The following is a 19730-nucleotide window of genomic DNA, read 5'->3' on the forward strand; positions in this document are numbered from 1 at the left end:
AGTCTTCTAATGGCCATCTTTTTGTTCCTGAAGGCTTATGGGAAATTTCAGGGCTAGGCACACACTGAGAGGCATCCCTTGAAAGCAGATAGCTGGCCCTTTCTCAGCACTTCCTTGACATGGGTTCCTCTTTCTTTTTTTTTTCTCCTTTCTCTTTTCACTTTGGTAATAATATTTGTAACTGAGGCTTTTCTGATACTAGTGCTATGTAACAAGTATCACCTCTGCCCCCCCAAAAAAGGTGCTTAAAACAACCATTTTGTACCACACTAAAATAAGCTAAAGAGATTTGACAACTAAATGTAATGCTTGAACCTAGACTGGATCCTGTACTGGGGGGTGGGAGGGTGGGAAATGTTCTAAAGGACATTATTGAATTAACTGACAAAACTGGAATATAACTGGTAGATTAGACAAAGGTATTAATATCCATGTTAAATTTACTGAAGGAGAGAGAGAGAGAGAGACAGACAGAGAGAGGAGAGAGAACAATAAAGCAAGTAGTGAAAAATTTTCACAATAAGTGACTTTGGGTAAAGGGTGTATGGATGTTCTTTGTACTTTATATATTGAAATTATTCCCAAACAAAAAGCTTTTAAAAAGCACAATCAGCTTACAATTTTATTTTGCTCATGATTTTGTGCATCAAGAATTCGGGAAGGGCTGGGCTGGGCAGTTCTTGCTTGGGCTCTCCCAGTAGTTACAGTCAGATGCCAGCAGGGCATGCAGTCATTAGAAGGCTGGATTAGGCTAGGCCAGGTGTCCAAGGTGTCTCAATGAGATGGCTGGCAGTTGAAGCTGGTGGTCTGATGGGAGCTCAGCTTGACTTTTGACTGGCATGCCTACACGTGGCCTCTCTAGCATGACAGTCTTACGGTAGTCAAACTTCTTAGTTTGTTACTCCCACCCTACATAAAGCTGTGATGCCTGCTACATTTGATTGAACTGCCATACACATAATCACCTTTTATTCATAATCGCCGGCATGTAAACTCCCCCAACTCATTCAAAATCAGGTGACACAATTCTTTCCTCCTCAGCTCTGACTTTTACATATGTTATTTTCTTTCTCTGGAATACCTTTCTTCCAGTTATTCATCTGTCTATATTATTTGTTCTTTAGGGCTTTTAGGAAGACTTCCCTGACTCTTGGGTGAGTGATTCTCCACTGGGCACACCTATAGCCCTTATCGTAATGTCATAGTTCTCCTGTTGTCCTATGGGTCTCCTTCATTGGACTCTAAGTTCCCTGAGGGTAGGGAGCAATTTTGTACATGAAAGCATCTCTAGCATTAAGCACAGTGCCTGTTATGCACTATAAGTGCAAATTAATCTCTCACACTCACACTCCTCATATGCAATACTGACACATACGAAATCTGTCACATCCACTCTTGCCCATGCAAGCTCAATCACTGTGACTTATTCCCCACGCTCAGGCATTGTCCCATCCCTCAGGCACTGTCACCACCCCTTACCCATCACACGCTCAATTACTGTGACAGAGTTCTATTCCTCAATCACTGTCACATACTGCTTTTCACACAAGTATGGTCACCATCTGTACTCTTAAAACAGGATATTTACTCTCCTACAAATTGAGTTAATATGCCAACAGCTCTATTTTCCACACACGTCGTCACATACTGTATTTTTCATCCACGCAATCCCTGACATACACAATTATGGTCATACACTGTCTTACTGTCTCCTTCCCACTCCCACTTGACACCCACACTCTTTCACGCACACATTCATTGGCAGGGATCAGCGGCACGTCGGCGGGGGTCTGAAGCCTGGGTCAAATCCCGAACCTCAGCCCCAGGCGGGCGCGGCCCCGCCCCGCCCCGCCCCCTCATGCATATGCAGCACCTCAGTCTGGCAGCCCGGCCCCCAGACGGCCATTTGTAGCGGCGCTGGAGGCTGCGTTCGGCAGGCGCTGCGGAGACGCGTAGAGGAGCGCGCCCCCCGGCCACTGCCGCCCCTGGCCGCTGCGGTCACCCCGCTTCTCCGTGCCTCGGGCGGGACCCTGCCAGCCCCCGGCGCCGCGCCGTCGCGCGGACCGGTCCTCCCGGCAGCTCCCGGCGCCCGGGACCCCCGCCCGGCCGCTCGCCCGTAGTCCGCCGACCGCACACGTCCCCGGAGCCGGGCCTAGGGCGGGCGGCGGCGGCGGCGGCGGCGGCGGCTCGTCGCGGCCGGGCTGGGCTCGGAGACGTCCCCATGGCCGCGGCCGGCTGGCGGGACGGCTCCGGCCAGGAGAAGTACCGGCTCGTGGTGGTCGGCGGAGGCGGCGTGGGCAAGTCGGCGCTCACCATCCAGTTCATCCAGGTGCCTGAAGCGGGCCTGCCGGGGGCGCCGGGGCGGCGGCGGGCGGGGGCTCGCGTTACCTGTGGCGGGGCGGCCGCCGCGACCCCGCCCCGAAGGCGCCGCGCGGGCCGGGGCCCGGGCAGGGGCCGCGGCCGGGGGCCGGCGGGCGCGGGGCCGACTCTGCGCCCCTGCCTGCTACGCGCCCCGGGAGTCGGGCTTCTCAGGAATGTGGTCGGGAGGGCGGAGCTGGCAGGGTGGGAGCACCGATCCACCTTATCGCCCTGGCCGAGGCCAGAGCCCTCTGCGAGAGGCAGCGCCGCCGAGCCAGGCTTCCTGCCCCGAGGGCTGGGGCGTGGGGTGTCGGGCTGGAGCCCCGCGCGCTGCTTTTCCAGCAGCCTTCGGCCGCCTCCGGCACCGTCGGTGCGATCGTGGGGGCAACTTGGCGGCGGCTCGGCGTGCTCTACCGGCTCTGCGCGCCGCCTGAGCCGGAGCTGCCCGCTTTGAGCAGTGTGTATGTCTTTGTGTGTGTTTGCGCTTTTCTTCTAAGTGATCTCTGAGGTAATATGTCCGGGTGAGAGTGTGTGATAATGCCCCAGGGAAGTGATAGCTTCGAGGAAGTTAAAAATGTTCCCTCGTAGGGGTGAGACCATTTCCTAGGAATTCCTGGTGCCTTCCTGCTTCTCGCCGTGCCAAGGTGAAGTTTGGGATGGGCCAGCGAGTCGTGCCGTGCGTTCTGTATTCTAACCACCCTTTCCCCCACCCCCAACCCTCTCTGGTTGCTACTGGCGGAAAGTCAGGGGTTGTGGTAAAGAAGAAAAAGGAGATGGAATTCTTCATTCTTAGAATTTGCTCTTGGTGAGACGTTTGAGTGATATTTTTGGGGGATTTTTAAAAAGAAAGCACAGATATCGCTCTGCTTTTGTCAACCTAGGTGTGGCATATGCTGGAAGAGAACGAAGGTACCCCGATATAACAGGTTAACAAAGATATTTTTACTATATCAAGAGGGCTGATGGTGAAATATTATTCTGGCTTCCGTTTCATCCATTTGTCATTAATTGGGATACTTGAATAGCTTTATTTCATTTCACTTAAGGTTTATAGTGACTGTAAAATACAGAATATTGTAACATATGTGATTGTCACCTTTCACATTGAGTAAATGAGCAGTAATTGCTGCTGTAATATTCCATGGCATTAAAAACTACTGCTGAAACCTTTGTAACCAGGAAGAGAGGATGTTTATGTTATAAGCATTTACAGCATGCTCATTAGTGGGTTAAAAAAAAATCATAGTAAGAGGTGAGATTGGTTTAAGTTTACCAGTATCAGAGATACTGTCATGTTGTTATTTCCCTGAGGCGGAGAGACTTTAACTGATGGCAAAGCAAAACAATTTATAGCTAACCCTTTCTTCTGGGACTAGTCTGATGGTTAGTGTGTGTGTGTGTGTGTGTGGGGGGGGGGCAGTTGAGTTAGTGGGAGAACAATCCTGGGTTCCAGTATTGATAGTGTTACCTAAAAGATTTAAACCACAAATATTTAAGGTTTTTTGAGGGAGGGGCCATCTGAATGTATTTGCATCTGTAAGTTAATTATTTAACTAAGGTGCTGGAACTTTTTGTTTTTGGGAAATAGTATTAGAAGCCATTATGACAACAGTAATTGCTATCTTCTAATGATTTTCTAGAATTTATTTGTTAAAGAAATATCTCCCTTACAAATGATGTAGTACCTAAGATGCTTTAGATAATATCAAAGAAGTAAAGGAAGCAGGTATTCTTGAGAAAGATGTACATATAATGAGTATGAGGTTTGAGTTATACAGGTTGAGCGTATGTGTCTTTCATTCTGTCATTTATTGGCTGTGAGAACATTGCCAAAGTATTCAGCCCCTCTGAGCCTTAATTTTCTCATCAAGAAAATGGGTCTTATATGTTCTTTATAACTTTTAGGTTATGAGAAAGATTGTAGCATTGTATATAGCAAATAGCAAATAGTATGTGCTCAGTTAATGGTAGCTATTATCAGTATGTAGGTGTACAGTTCTGTAGCATGCTTAAGTAAAAAGGGAATTCAGATTTAGAAAAGTCAGTGTGAGGATTGACAAAAGCCCTATGTAGGCTTGGTGGTGGGGAGAATAGAAATGTCATAAGTGAGTACGGGGGAGTCTTTTGTAGCTCGGAGAGAGGAGGCAAGCAAAGAGGAAAGTGGGATTGACAGGTGACTTGGGGCCATTGAAAGGGAGGAACATAGCCTCTGAAGTTGAGGAGACTTTCTGGAGAGGCAGGAACCAGACCACCTGGATGAAGTCTCAGTTCTGCTATTTGCTCAACATATAATCTTAGGCAAGTTACTTAAACTCTCTGTGCCTCAGTTTCCTCCATCTGTAAACTGGGGAAATATTAATACAATGTACCATATACAGCTGTGAAAATTAAGTGAGTTAATGTATGTTAAGGGTGCAGAATAGTGTCTAGTACAGTACATAGTAAAGCTGCAAACATTATTATTACATTAATTTTAGTTTATGGAGCTAAAGTAACTTTATCATCTACACTTAATAGAGTTGCTATTTATTGTCCGACTCCTGGGAAGTTAAAATCATTCCATTGTGATTGTCGGGTAGTAGTAACTGGTGGGAGAGGAGACAGCAGAGTAATCATTTTAACAAGCAGGAGTCAGTTCTCTTTGTAGGAGATCAGGATGGCACAAAATGGTTTTATTTATTTTTAAGGGTTCTGAAATACCACACTGTTTTTACACCTTTCAGTATATTTCTGTTATGTAATCTTGAGCAGAAGAAATATTATAAATAAATTTGGGAATGGCGAATTTAAAAACAATGCCTTTAGTCCTTTCTTTGACCTTAGATTTAGTTGTTACCTTCTCTACATGTGAAGACCTGCTAAATTAGGAAATTAAGGTAATAAATTGAGTACCTTTTCCTCTTTAAAATTGAATATAACAGGTCATAAAAATCAACGATAACAACGTGAAGTATTATGTTGTTATGAATGCATGATCTCCTTGTTTCTGTTGCTCATAGTTTTTTAAAAAATATGTAAAGTTCTATTGGTAGATAGAACACCTAAGTGATGAGTTAACGCTAATTAGGAAATGATTTTAACTTTGTACAAGTGGATGGGATGAGCGAGACATTTGGATACCTGGGCGGCTAGTTCTCCCTACTTAGGTGACTCTGGATAGTCTATTAATCTCTCTTAATCTCTTCATGGCTTCAGTTTCTTCATATAATGTTGGGGTTGGTTGAACAGATCTCTGCACCTTTGTAATTCTAGGATTCTGTCTTATTTATTTAACTAGCTGTGTGTCTTTGGTCAAGTGTCTTAGATTCTCTAAGCCTCCCTTTTCCCATTTGAGAAGGGAAAAGAATAATAGCACCCTTAGGGTTTTTGGAGTAAATAAAATAATGCATGCAAATCATTCAATACAGTGCCATCTACAGAGTAAGTAAATAATGATTGTTATCTGGTTTTATTTGCTGCTGTTACTTCTGTATCTCGGTGTTCCTCCAAAACAAAATTTGTAATTTATTAATTTTTTCCTTAACATATAATCTGTTCTCTTATTTTAAGTCTTCACCGCTCTCTATTCCCGCTCCCACCCATACTCCCCACCCCACTTCTGTGTGGTATTTAGGTGATGAATGTTGGTTACATTTTGAGCTGGGGAAACTTCTTATCAGTTCAGAGTTGATTTTAAGAAATAATGGAGTAATCATTGGGTTTTTGGGTTAATGCTTTGTCTGGCATCTCTGAGAAGAGATTATGCATGGTTTACAAATTTTAAGAGAAAATTGCCAGTTTCTATTTTTTTAGCATCTTAACTTTTTATTCAGCGGGTTGTTAGATTTTGAGCTAGGTAGGGGATAGCTGATTTCTCACATCTTGAATTTTAGTCAGTCTTAAAATCTGTTAATTAGCCTGGACCTGACTCAAACATTGCTTTTTACCTAGAGTTTATCTTTTGCTGAATGCTTTTTTTTTTTTTTTTTTTTTTTTGAGACAGAGTCTCACTCTTTTTGCCCTGGCTAGAGTGGGTGCGGTGGCGTCAGCCTAGCTCACAGCAACCTCAAACTCCTGGGCTCAAGCGATCCTCCTGCCTCAGCCTCCCGAGTGGCTGGGACTACAGGCATGTGCCACCGTGGCCGGCTAATTTTTTTCTATATATTTTTAGTTGTCCGATTAATTTCTTTCTATTTTTAGTAGAGACGGGGTCTCGCTCTTGCTCAGGCTGGTTTCGAACTCCTGAGCTCAAACAATCCGCCCGCCTCGGCCTCCCAGAGAGCTAGGATTACAGGCGTGAGCCACCGTGCCTGGCCAGGCTGAATGCTTTTTGATTGTTTTTTTCCTGGGACACAGCTGAGGAGAGATTGCAAGAAGTTTGTGTTAATAGTTAATTGATCCACTTGTGAAGGCTGTGAGTTTAAATTCCTGAATTACTGTTTCATTGGTACATCTTGAAGACTCTTCCTTTAATTAGAAGTTACTTAAATTGTAACGTCTAGACTTATTTTTAGCATGCAAATTATTGTTTTACATTAATTTACAAATGAATTGTTAGCATTGATTATTGTTGCACATTAATTTACAAATGAATTGTTAGCACTGAAAAATAAGACACCTATCCCAAAGGTAGTACATAGTGGAGATTTCCTTGTTTGAGTAACAGTTGAAATGGTCCTGCAGGCAATTCCTAGATAAAATTTTGAGACACTTGGGGAAGATCATTTTCTTATAGAGGATGACTGCCTTTGTCACTGGAGAAACAGGAGGAAATTCTAACCTGGGTTTTCTTGACTTAAAGTCCTTGTTCTGTGTTCTGTCCTGTGTGTGTGTGTGTCTGTGTCTGTGTCTGTTTGGGGATGGAGAAGTTGTAGGAGTTTAATGGGGACACTTCTGTTGTATAGGTCAAGAATGCTGTTTTCCCTTGGTAGATGGCAGGCTACTACTTACTGGGATGGGATTTTAATTCATCTGTATTGCTGAAAGGTCATGGTCTTTCTGAAGCTTTGAAATGAAAATAGTTTGTTTAATTCAGTTAGGAAAATAAAGTGGTAACTTTAAATTGGGGGAAGGATAGAGAAAGAGACTTTCTTAAAGCAGTATTGCTTTTTAACTTTTTAAAGGTTTCTTTTTCAAATTAAGATTGGTCTCAAAATTGAAGCAGATTTTGTGATACCATGTGAATATTTATTTCTTTTTTTGGGGGGAAGATGATCTTTAGGGTATTAGTTCTACTGTGCCTTTCTTTCTGAAAAGTGGTAATGAGTAAGAGATTTTCACTCTGCCTGTAGGAAGTGTAGAGTTTTAATAGTTATTGAATCTTCTTGAAAGACCTTGATCTTGAATTACTTTGGGTAGAGCTGCTGAGTGTGTTTGAGATTGAAACTTAGTTTAAACTAATGTCCTTGGTAGGCCTTTGATTTATTTCTGTTTTGCAAAGGAAAATGTGTCCCAAAGATGCAGGGAAATAGAAAATGGCTAAAATGGTGTTACTACTCAATTAGACTGGGTTCCTTGATGTCTTGTAAATTTTTTTATTTTTAATGTTTTATAAAAGCCATGTGATTCTTTATCAGTTAATAGCGTTAAACCATAACTTAAAAATATTTTAGCCAATTTATTGTTGGTATATATTAGTAGTTTAATATTGCTATCTGCCTTACTGTCAACTCATATGGTGATTTCTTTTTTTTAGGAGAAAGCTCATTATACATGTAAGTAAATGTTCAGCCCTAGAAATGTGAATGTAAGTGTCAAAATGACATCTGATGTTGCTTTTTAAAAAAACTTTATTCAGATTTCCCAAATGCTAACATTTTACCATGTTTATTCCCGCCAATATCTATGCAGTTTTTTTAATCATTTGAGTGTAAATTGAAGACAGAATGCTACCCTTATCCTTGAATACCTCTTTATTTGCTAAAAACAAGGGTGTTATATAAACATAATGTAATAACCAAACCCAGAAATTAACATTGATGTATTACTATTGTCTGATCTGTAGAATTTTTTTGGATTTTGCCAGTTGTCCCTATAATACCCTTTATAGCTGGTGAAAATCTTACATTATACAATTCATTGTTTTCATGTCTTTAGTTTGGAACGGTTCTTTAGTCTCTGTATTTTATGACATAGACATTTTTAAAGAGTACAAACTAGTTATTTGTAGAGTTCTCTCAAATAGAGTTTGATGTTTCTTCATGATTAGATTCAGGTTATGAATTTTTTTGGAGGGGCAGGAATAACACTGAAATGATGTGTTCTTAGTGCAGCATATTAATATTAGGAGACATACCATTGATGTTGATTTGACTATCTTTGTGCTTACCTTTTGACTCAACAATCCCAAATCTAGGAATTTACCCTGAAGATACACTTCCAACAGTATGAAAATATATAGGCACAAGGTTACAGCATTGTTTGTAATTATAACAATTAGAAGCAACCTACACAAGAGGAGAACTCAATGGTGCATCATTATACAGCTGTTAAAAAGAAGGAGAAAGGGCTTGAAGAACTGATGGGGAGTGCTTTGTAGGATATATTGTTATGTGAAAAAAGTAAAGTGCAGATGTATCTACTGCATCTTACACAAAAGTATCTATCTTTTCTTACGAAAAGAAGGAAAAATAAGAAAATATATATGTATTTGCTCCCTGGGACAAAAACAAAACATAAGAAAAATAAAGATTGATGAGATTGATTACCTAGAGAGGCTGGGTAGGAATAAAGTGGAAGGGATAGAGAGAATGGGGGCAATGACCCTTCTGAGGATACCTTTCTGACTTTTGGAACTATGTTAATGTTTTACACACTGAGTAAATATAAATAGCAAACATACTAATAAAACCAAGTGGTAAAGGGGAAAAAACCCACCTCCACCTTAAAGTGGAATACAAACAAACAAATGATCTAAACCTTATTTCAAATGAAAAACACAACTACACTGAAGGGGTGAAAAAAATCTGCTTTCGGTAACTTTTGAACCCAGTATTTGGACTGTGCTCTCAGGATAAAGACAAAAAGAACTCAAAACAAACATTAATGCTAGTTAGTAGTAGAGTTTTTTTGTTTTGTTTCTTGTTTTTGTCACAGAGGCATGGGTTTGCAATTTTGAAGCAGTTTTCTATATTAGAATTAAGCAAATAAACATTGTGGAAAATGGGAGCTAGTTTCTCACTGTTTGAAAAGGGAGTCGTAAATGTAGGAAAGGCAAATGTTTGAATGAACTATGATGTTTGAGTGAAATTGAAGATATTGGTATAAACTAAGAGTTTTAAAAGTGTACAGATATAGATGTGTGTAGACACACGTGCACACATCTATACATCTTTTTTTCCAGTTCTGTCTGCTGAAAGGGCCAATTGACACTTCTTTAGCAATGAGATCACCTAGCAATGGGGAGAGCACCTAGTTCCAGATCTAGGTTTCTAAATACCATTTCCCCCCTTATTTTTTAACCCGGAGCCACGCCCAAGAAGCCTTGAGCAAGTGGACTTCCTAAATACCATTTTTTACTAGAAGGAACCTTAGAGAAATGGCTGATTCCAGGTGGGGGCAGGAAAAAGTACAAGGTGAGTTTGGAGCATCTCGTGGTATCAGAAAATAAGGTAGTACTCAAAAAATGGAATAATGGGGATGCGTCAAAGAGATATAGGAGCCTACCTGGAAGAACTCCTGTTGGCTAACTCTAGGACAAATCATTGAAATAAGTAAGAAAATAATTGCCCATAAATAAAGTAAAGATCAAGGATAGATAAATTGATTAGAAGTCGTTCTCCCGCCCCTGCCGCCCCAGCTTACGTTACCTATCAGTTCTTGCATGGGGAGAAGTTCTTAATGTAGAATTCTGATACTAATGAACGAACATAGAGGACAGGATAGAATTAGAAAATCTTTTGGCAGTAGTAACAGTTGATTTAAGTTAGAATCATAAATGGATATTAAAACTAGTGGGTGAAAGTTCGAGAGTAGCTGGATGTTAACATATTTATTACTTATCAAGGGGAGATAATAACTTTACAGGGAGAAACCTGGCTAATACCATGTGCTTGTGTGATCCAAGTTAACATATTTGATATTGTTTTAGGTAGTGATAATTAGCAGTTTGTTTTACTCAGTAATGCTAATAAGACTGGTCTTTGTAATCACCTTAGCTTGGCATTGAATGAAATTAAACCTAAAGGAACCACATAGAGGCATAAAAGGGACCAACTTTCCATTTAAAGAGAAAATTTCTTCTTAATTTTGGAGCCGGATGTCTTGGGAGACAAAGGTTGATAAATTTAGGTTAGGCCAGTATAGGTTTTGGCCATGAACTCAAATCTTTTTTTTTTTTTTTTTTTGAGACAGAGTCTCACTCTCTTGCCTGGGCTAGAGTGCTGTGGTGTCATCCTAGCTCACAGCAACCCCAAACTCTGGGCTCAAGCGATCCTCCTGCCTCAGCCTCCTGAGTAGCTGGGACTACAGGCATGCGCCACCATGCCTGGCTAATTTTTTCTATATATTTTTAGTTGTCCAATTAATTTCTTTCTATTTTTAGTAGAGACGGGGTCTCGCTCTTGCTCAGGCTGGTCTCCAACTCCTGAGCTCAAACAATCCGCCCGCCGGCCTTGGCCTCCCAGAGAGCTAGGATTGCAGGCGTGAGCCACCGCGCCCAGCCCTGAACTCAAATCTTAAGCATAATAATTTCCTCCCTTTGAAACAAGTGTGTCTTTTGCTATGTAGATGTATTTTGTTTTTTTCTGTATTCTGTGGTGGTTTTTGGAAAGTAAATTCTCTTTTCTACTGGATTTACCTTAAAATTATTTACATTAAACATACTTAATTAGATAATCAGAATAATAGTGTTTTATTCCCAGTTATGGAAAATGGGGAGTTTAGCAGTTTTGTTTGCTCTGTTACTACCCACCCTTTTCATAAATTTATTGTCCTTATTTAAAACAACCAAAAGGGTGTGAGATAGCAGTATTTTTAAAAGTTTTTTCTTTTGTCTTCTACGTTCTATTTTATTATAGTAGCGTCGTTGAGGGTTATTGCTTTATTTGCCATTTCTATCATTCTATCTGGTTTCAGTGCTTATAAGCAATCCTTATCAACAGCTAGTTTTAATTTTTTACTGTTTTTAAAATTGTTAAATCGACAGGCGAAACTATGTATTTATCATGTACAACGTGATGTTTTCAAGTATATGTACATTGTGGAATGACTATAGCTAATATATGCATTATGTCACATAGTTATTTTTGTGGTGAGAATACTTAACATCCACTATTAGCATTTTTCAAGAATACAGTATATTTTTACTAACTGTAGTCACCATGTTGTACAGCTAGTTTTTATTTTGAATTGTGACTTTTTTCCTTTTCCCCATTTTCAGATGGAGAAATGAATTGTGATTTAAGAACACTTTTGAGTACTTTTTACTGAAAAGATATCTAAGATTATATTTACTTTTGTTTTTGTTTTTGTTTTTTTTTTTTTGAGACAGAGTCTTGCTTTTGTTGCCCAGGCTAGAGTGAGTGCCATGGCGTCAGCCTAGCTCACAGCAACCTCAAACTCCTGGGCTCAAGCAATCCTTCTGCCTCAGCCTCCCGAGTAGCTGGGACTACAGGCATGCGCCACCATGCCCGGCTAATTTTTTCTATATATTTTTAGTTGTCCGATTAATTTCTTTCTATTTTTAGTAGAGACGGGGTCTCGCTCTTGCTCAGGCTGGTTTCGAACTCCTGAGCTCAAACAATCCACCCGCCTTGGCCTCTCACACAGGCGTGAGCCACTGCGCCCGGCCTATATTTACTTTTGCATGATAAATGATGATTTTGCTGGGTATAAAATTATTGGGTCCCAACATTTTTGTATTAAAACAGTGGAAGTGCTGCTTTATCTGTCTTTCTCTGAGTGGTCTCAAGTTTCTATTTTGCAGAATTAACTTTTCTAGTTGTAGGTTTGCAGCATTCTCTTGTTATTGGAAATGGAAACATTTATCAGGATATGACTAGAAGGTTTTTTTTGTTCACTAGTTTTTCCAGGGAAATGATGAAATACTCTCACATCTGAGAAGACTTTCTTCTCCATTTTTGTATTTATTTTTTCAGCTATCTTCTGAAATAGCTATTATTTGTTCATTGATTCTCTGTAATCTTTATACCATATGGTTTTAAGTTAATCAGTGAAAAGGATAAGATCCTCTCCATTCTAGGAAGATTTGTCAAATTTGCATTATCCATCATGGATGAAATTTTCTGGATGTCCATGTAATCAGTCTCCAAAACAGATTTAATGACCTTAATTTTTCAGTCTGATGTTAAGCAATGGCAATATTCTTTTGCCTTTTCTTAAGGCTACAAAACTGGTATTTTTTTAAACCTTGATACTGTTTAATGAAACAGCTTTTTCCAGGGGAGTGTTTTTTCTTTGTGTGGATGAATATATATTTTTTCTTTCTGGGGTGATATTTGTGTGTGTGTTTTCTCAAATGAGGGTTTTGGACTGGACAGTGATTCTGTGTCTGGTTCACCTTGACATTATTTTAAGGCCTATAAGCTCTGGAATATAAACAAGTATTTTAGTAGAGGACTTTATAAATCTGGGATGCTTTGCCTGAATCTGTGCCCCATAGTTGTTTTTGTTTGTACATTTATTCTTCGTATTTAGATTTTGAGAATTAATAGACCAGGAATACCTTTGTTACATAGAACAAAGCACATAGCAAAATATTTGTTAATATTTATTCATTGTTAGTATTAGGTCTTAAATAGAACATAGGAAATAGTTGGGAAAAAGAGGCCTTAGGAAAGATGAGTTGTATCTATTGTGGGTCCATAGTGGCTAGTTACTGAAGAAAACAAACTGGCTTTCATTTTGGATTTCAGAGTTTCTCTGTAATTAAAAAGATTATGTGTGGCATATGCTCATTTAAATGTTGAATTTTAGAAGTTTGAACAGTTAGTCGATCCATAGCATTCAGTTTTATCCAAAATAGTCTCTGGAGGAGACAGTCCTCTTTTAATTTCTCTCTGGAAATTCTGACTCAGGAAATGTAAAACAGTCTCAGAGTAAGGTCTTACAAGTTATTATTTTTGTATTATTTCCTGGTGGATTTTCTCCTAATCTTTGTTTTTAGTTAAGTGATGACATGAAGTTGAGATTAATTGTGAGCAACTTGTTAACTGAAAAGGAGAAGAATAGTAAGCAGGTAGTCAAACTGCAAAAGAAGATTCGTGATAGAGCTAACATTAAAGTTTCAGAAATCATGTGAAAAAGATATGTGACTATTAAATTTGTAATTTTGTCCCTTTGCCTCTGGAATTAAAATGTGTCAACTAAATAAGAGGGAAATTTGCCTTATGCATGTGATATGCTTGTGCACAAGCGCTCATAGGCGTGGATCTTGCTGAAACTGAGGAAGGAGTGAATTTAAGGTTAGAGAGGAGTTTGTGGATTTTTGGATTAAAAAATGGAAATAAAATGTAAAACAGTGATATAAGTCTCTGAAAATTTAATGATGCTTGCAGACTACATGAATTATATTCAGATATTAGCATGGAATTTCCATGCCAACTTGGTTTAAATGAACTATTTTTTGATTATCAAGTGATTTACTGTTAAAAATTTCTAGTAACCACAACAGTGTTTTATGATAAAGCACTTTTCATTCAATCAAAAGCTGAGAATGGAGTAGGAATGGTAAGGTTGCATATTTATGATTCTTACTTCATTTAAGTTTCAGTCTTGCTTATTTCCTTACCATTAGGAAGCCAGAGAGTTTCTATGATCATAATTTCAGTAGATGTGAAAACAGTGTGGAAAACTTTGTCTTCTGTTAAACTATCAGATTGTGATTTTCAGTTTTTAATTTTTTATTTAGAGACACAGACTATTGTATTTATTTTTTTCTCCTTTCTCAAATCATTGCAAACTATGGATTTAGTGTATATTTTTCTGTAGCAGAGAGTTGCAGGAAGAAGCCATTGGCTGAGCTGATTAGTCGAATGAAGTTGTCTGACATGGGTTACTTTAGTTTGTGGTTTTAGATGAACAGTACATGGTGCACAGCTGTTGCTCCAACAGCTTTGTTCCAGCTGTCCTACTGGCCTGTCACAAAATACCCCACATTCCTTTTTTTTTAAAAACAGAACTTCTTGTAATATTCTGTACTTTATTACTTAAAATGCACCCTAGTAATTAATGACTTTTCATTTTATACCTATCAATAGCTATTTACTTAGAATGATGCCTAAATGAATAATGTGCAATAGATTTAAGCCTTGTATGTATACTTTTTTGTTGAGAGTTAAAGTTGTAGTTGTGAAATATTTATGCGAGACAAGTTAAGTGATTAACATCGAAATGGGCACCAAACATTAATGCTGTCCCCCAAACAAGTAGCTGGTATCTGGATAATGAAACTGGCATCTTCTAGTTTCTTAATTTTAACCTTGAGTTTGTATTAATAAGTTTCGGTAGAATTATAAAATAAAAAGCCATAATATTGTGTTTATATAGCTTGTGTAGAAACTGTGTAGATAGACGTTGGTTTGCATTTTTGATAGGGTAGTTGGTTGGTTGGACTTCAGTTCGTTTTCCTGTCCTGTGCAGTAACTCATTATAATACTAAGTGTTTCTTTTCAAGTTTTGTTTTTAAATTAGGAGTAGGTACCCATTAGTATACTTTGAATTAATAATGACTAATATATATTGAACATATTCTGTGCATCAGGCACCATACTAAAAGCTTTACAAGCATTGCCTTATTTAATCTTTACAATTACTTTATTATTTCCAAGTTACAGCTATGGAAAATGAGGCTTAAAGTTAAATAAGTTACTGAAGGTCCATAGTAATGACTGAGATTTGACTTGAATTCACATTTTTTGAGTAAGAAGCTCCTAAGGACTACACGGTACTACCTTGCCCAAATCAAATTTTATTTAACAAGCTACCTTACTAATCAAGTCATTAGGTAAATTTTCTTTCTTTTCAACAGGTGGTTAGGTTCAGGAAGCATTTCCCTTTTAAATTGAAATTAGGAGAGCTGGGGTTGAATAGGAAGTGAAGTTTTGTTAAAAACATTCTTTGGCCTCCCTTTGTGCACCCTCCTCCTGCCTCCCTGTGATCCATTTCCTATCGCTTCTACAAATGCTGCTCTGGCTACTGCCCTTCCCCGATGGGGCAGCCCCAGACTGACTCCCATCTCCAGAATTCCAGTGCCTCACCTGCCCCATATCTATTTGAAAGTCCTACTCTCGCGCAGTCTATTTAAGCTTCTATGTTTGGAGAAACACAATCTGATCAAACTTAGTCACAATCTGTGTGAGATGTACATCCATCACTCTTCTGAAGCTATATCCTTTACCAAGTATGCCTTTTAAAAACGTTTTCATTTTATTTTTAATTTTTATTGATACATAATATACATATATATACATATTTAGAGAGTCCCAGTATGCCCTTTTACCTGATATATTCTTAGTTATCTTTCTAGCAGTGGCACAGATTTCATCTCCAGGAAGCCTTTTCTGAGGGAATATCCAGATTGGGCTAGGTGCTCCTCCCATGCGCTCCCATGGTATCATGTGCATTTTTTTTTTCCTAAACCTTTTGAGAATAAGTTGCAGAATTCTGTCAGTGTTTATTTTCTAAAGAAGAGTTTTTTGTATAACCTTAGTATAGTTATTAAAATCAGGCAATTACAATACAATTATCTAATTTAACATTACTCAGATTTTACCAATTGTTCCCTAATGTCCTTTATAGCAAAAGGAAAAAAATTTTCTGGTTCAGGATTCAATTTAGGATTGCTTGTTGCATTCATTTGTCATGTCTTCTTAGTCTTAAGGCAAAATAAGGTGTCAGCCTAGCCCACAGCAACAAAAACTCCTGGGCTCAAGTGATCCTCCTGCCTCTGCCTTCCAGAGTGCTAGGATTACAGGTGTGAGCCACCGAGCCCGGCCATAACCTAGTTATTTTTTATACTTTGGGGTTATGTCATCTCTTTCTCTTTGCTCATCTTGTCTCCCTCCCACCTGCACTCCCTTCCTTGTGTCCTTGTTACACTTGCTGCTTCCAGTTTGCATTTGGGGACATGAATTTTTTTTTATGTCCTCAAAGAACACTTGTATTATATACTCTTCTTTAGAAGGAAAAGCCCCCAGTTACTATGTTTTCTTTATTCAGTACAAGTACCTATACTTTCTTGGCCTTAGTTTCTTCATCTTTAAAATGAAGAGGCTAAAATAGATTAATATCTGAGGAACTTTCCGGTTCTAAAGTCCTATGGCAAATGAGTTTGAGTTTTAAAAAGTTAAATTGTTATATCTAGTTTGTCCTTTTTTCCCCTTTAGGGTTTTAAAAAACCTATCTTCATTCTTCTTTCTGTACAATGTATAAATGTCTCATTGCTTAAGCTTATAGTAGAAGTATGCTTACTTTCACTGGGGGCATGTTCTTCCCATGTAGATAATGCCTTTTCCCAAGGTGGAAGATAAAGTGGTATTGGTTTCTTTGGTGGGATGGGGATTGGGGTAGGGGACTCATTTTCACAATAGTCTATTAATAAATAAGTCTTATCATTCATTGCAATTTTCTAAACTGCTTAAAACAGAAGAGAAGAAGAAAAAATTCAATCTAATAATGTTTATTACCTTTAAAAACATGATGTATGTATAACTTCCTTGGGAGGGTTTCACAAAGTTTCTGATCGTATCATAATCTCTAAAGAAGTGAGAATCTTGATTCATTGTGGAATTGAGAACAAATTATTTATTCGTAGATATTATAGTCATGTGTCACTTAATGATGGAGATCCGTTCTGAGAAATTTGTTAGGCAATTTTGTCACTCTGCAAACACTGTAGAGTGTACTTACGCAAATCCAGATAGTATAGCCTACTACACACCCAGACTGTGTGGTATGGCCTGTTGCTCCTAGGCTATATACAGCATGTTACTGTGCTGAATACTTTAGGCCATTGTAACACAATGGTAGGTATTTGTGTATCTAAACATATATCGAAACATAGAAGAGACAGGTAAAAAAAAAAAAAAGGTATAAAAGATAAAAAATGGTACACCTGTGTAGGGCACTTACCACAAATGGAACTTGCAGGACTGGAAGTTGCTCTGGGTGAGTCAGTGAGTGAGTGGTGAGTGAATGTGAAGGCCTAGCCCTAGGACCTTACTGTACACTACTGTAGACTTTAACACTGTACACTTAGGCTGTGTTAAATTTGTAAAACAATATTTTTCTTCAATAATAAATTAACCTTAGCCTACTGTAACTTTTTTACTTTGTAAACTTTTTAATTTTTTTAACTTCTTGACTCATTTTATAATAACTCTTAGCTTAAAGCACATTGTACAGCTGTACAAAAATATTTGCTTTCTTTATATCCTTATTCTGTATGCTTTTTTCCTATTTTTAAAATTTATTTTTATTTTAAAAATTTTTCAAAACTAAGGCGTAAACACATACATGCCTAGGTCTACATAGGATCATGATCAAGTTGTCACTAGTTGATGGAAAATTTTCAGCTCTATTATAATTTTTGGGGGCCACTGTTCGTTTATTCAGTCCGTCCTTGACCTAAACATCATTATTTGCGCATGACTGTATTTCATTATAAACAGACTGAAAGTATGAAGTGTTATTTCAACATTGTTATTTTAAGTTGTATAGTGAAAGCATTAGGTTACTTAATGAGTTAATTTGGGTGCAGTTTAACTTTTTTTAAGATTTTTATAATAACTAGCATTTACTTTTGTGATGTTTTACATTTGTGTAATTCTTTAGTTTTTGGATACATGATTTCATTTTATGACAGTTACAAACCTTTATGATTGGAAGGCAACATGGCCTTGTCATGGTCATTATTTTCATTCCACATATGAGGAGAAATGGAGGCTGGGGAGGAGGGATTTGCTGAAAGTCTTATAGCAAACAGTGAAGCTGAGATTTAACCTAGTTTTCCTCACTTATTAATGTTAAATTTGAACAAAAATGCCAAGACTTAAAGAGAGGAGCTGAAAACAGTGATATTCTTGTTTGAATGAAATTCTCTGTATGTGACTAAGTTATCAGTATGAATCCGGGAAGAACACTGGGAGGAGGAAGAGAGGGAAGAGTAAGTGAGGTTTTACAAAAAGCACATTTGATGACTTGATGTGTTTCCGCTGAAACTACTAATGTTGGCTCCTGATAAAAGCTAGTAAGGAGCCAAATATTTGCAGTGGTATCCTCTCTCTAAAATGTAGCTTAGGAAGACTGAGTTATTCATTCTACAGACATCAGTGTTGTATACATGCTTGAGAATAATAGACACTAAAGTCAGCGTATTGATTACCTCTTGGGGTTGGGGGAGGAAAGAGGGGAATATGATTATCAAGAGCCATACAAGAGTCTTCAATCATATTAGTCATGTTTTATTTCCTAAGTTGGCAGGTGAGTATACATATTCTTTATATTTTTTCTTCATAACATCTGAGATATTTTATAGTTAATTAAGAACAGAGAATGTACTCTGAATTGACTTAAATATGTAGACAAATGGAAACTTTTAGCCATTCATTTGGTGTTAAAGGTATCTTGAACTGGTTGACAAGACACAAGTGTGTTCTTCAGGGGTTTTCCTTCAGGGTGGGAAACTTTTTTTTGTCCTTGTCTACTCAAACAACTTGAGTACAATTCTTATTACAATGAAAAGTTCTTATTTGAGTGTTTGGGTAAAACTGTTTTATGTGAATGTGTGTATATAAGTGTGTGTGTTGGGATTTGCTTTTAAAATTACTGTACATGGTTTCTGAAGTTTTCTGCAGAGCATGGTATCTGATTTCATATTGGTGGTTACAGGAACTGATGATTAATTTTGCCTTAAATTTCTTGTATGAAGAAATGATGCCTTTAACTTTTCCCAGCACCAGATTCTTAACACTCTTTGTAGGTGTACATAGTGAATGTTCACATAATGTGGTTTTAAGTTGGCGTGAGTAAAGATTAAAAGAAAATCTAGAGTATTGTATACTAGACCTGTGCTCTATGCTATATGCTATTGACTTTCTTTGCTCTCATGAGTTTTATTCATTTATAAAATTGATTACTTTTGGACTGAGAACATTTTCATCAAGAGTTGACTTTTTTGAGGAAGGGGTGGGATTATTTTAGAAATATTAAGGGTGCTACCACCCCTTTGGTGGTTTTGTTAATGAAAGAAATCTTATTTCCAAGTTTGGATGATAATGAGATTAGAAAAAATGTGTTTTTTTTTTTTTTTTTTTTTTTTTTTTTTTCGGGTACTTCTGCTTTTTGGAGAGGTAGATGGGAGAGATAAAAGGAGTCCTATGTTCTTCCAACCAGAACAAGATATACATTTAAATATTGCTAATTTCCCCAATAAA

General features: G+C 38.3%; 1 protein-coding gene across 1 annotated transcript in view; it reads left to right on the forward strand.

The window, feature by feature from the left end:
* Positions 1–1898: 1898 nt before the first annotated feature.
* RRAS2 (related RAS viral (r-ras) oncogene homolog 2) overlaps positions 1899–19730 on the forward strand; it is an 85674-nt gene continuing 67842 nt past the window's right edge. Inside the window, exon 1 of the mRNA XM_012654386.1 lies at positions 1899–2329. Coding sequence (XP_012509840.1) covers positions 2222–2329 — 108 coding nt within the window. The 5' untranslated portion in view covers positions 1899–2221. The remainder of the gene's footprint in view (positions 2330–19730) is intronic.

Source organism: Propithecus coquereli, unplaced genomic scaffold, assembly GCF_000956105.1.
Source record: "Propithecus coquereli isolate 6110/MARCELLA unplaced genomic scaffold, Pcoq_1.0 Scaffold44, whole genome shotgun sequence".
In the NCBI taxonomy this organism is placed as follows: domain Eukaryota; kingdom Metazoa; phylum Chordata; class Mammalia; order Primates; family Indriidae; genus Propithecus; species Propithecus coquereli.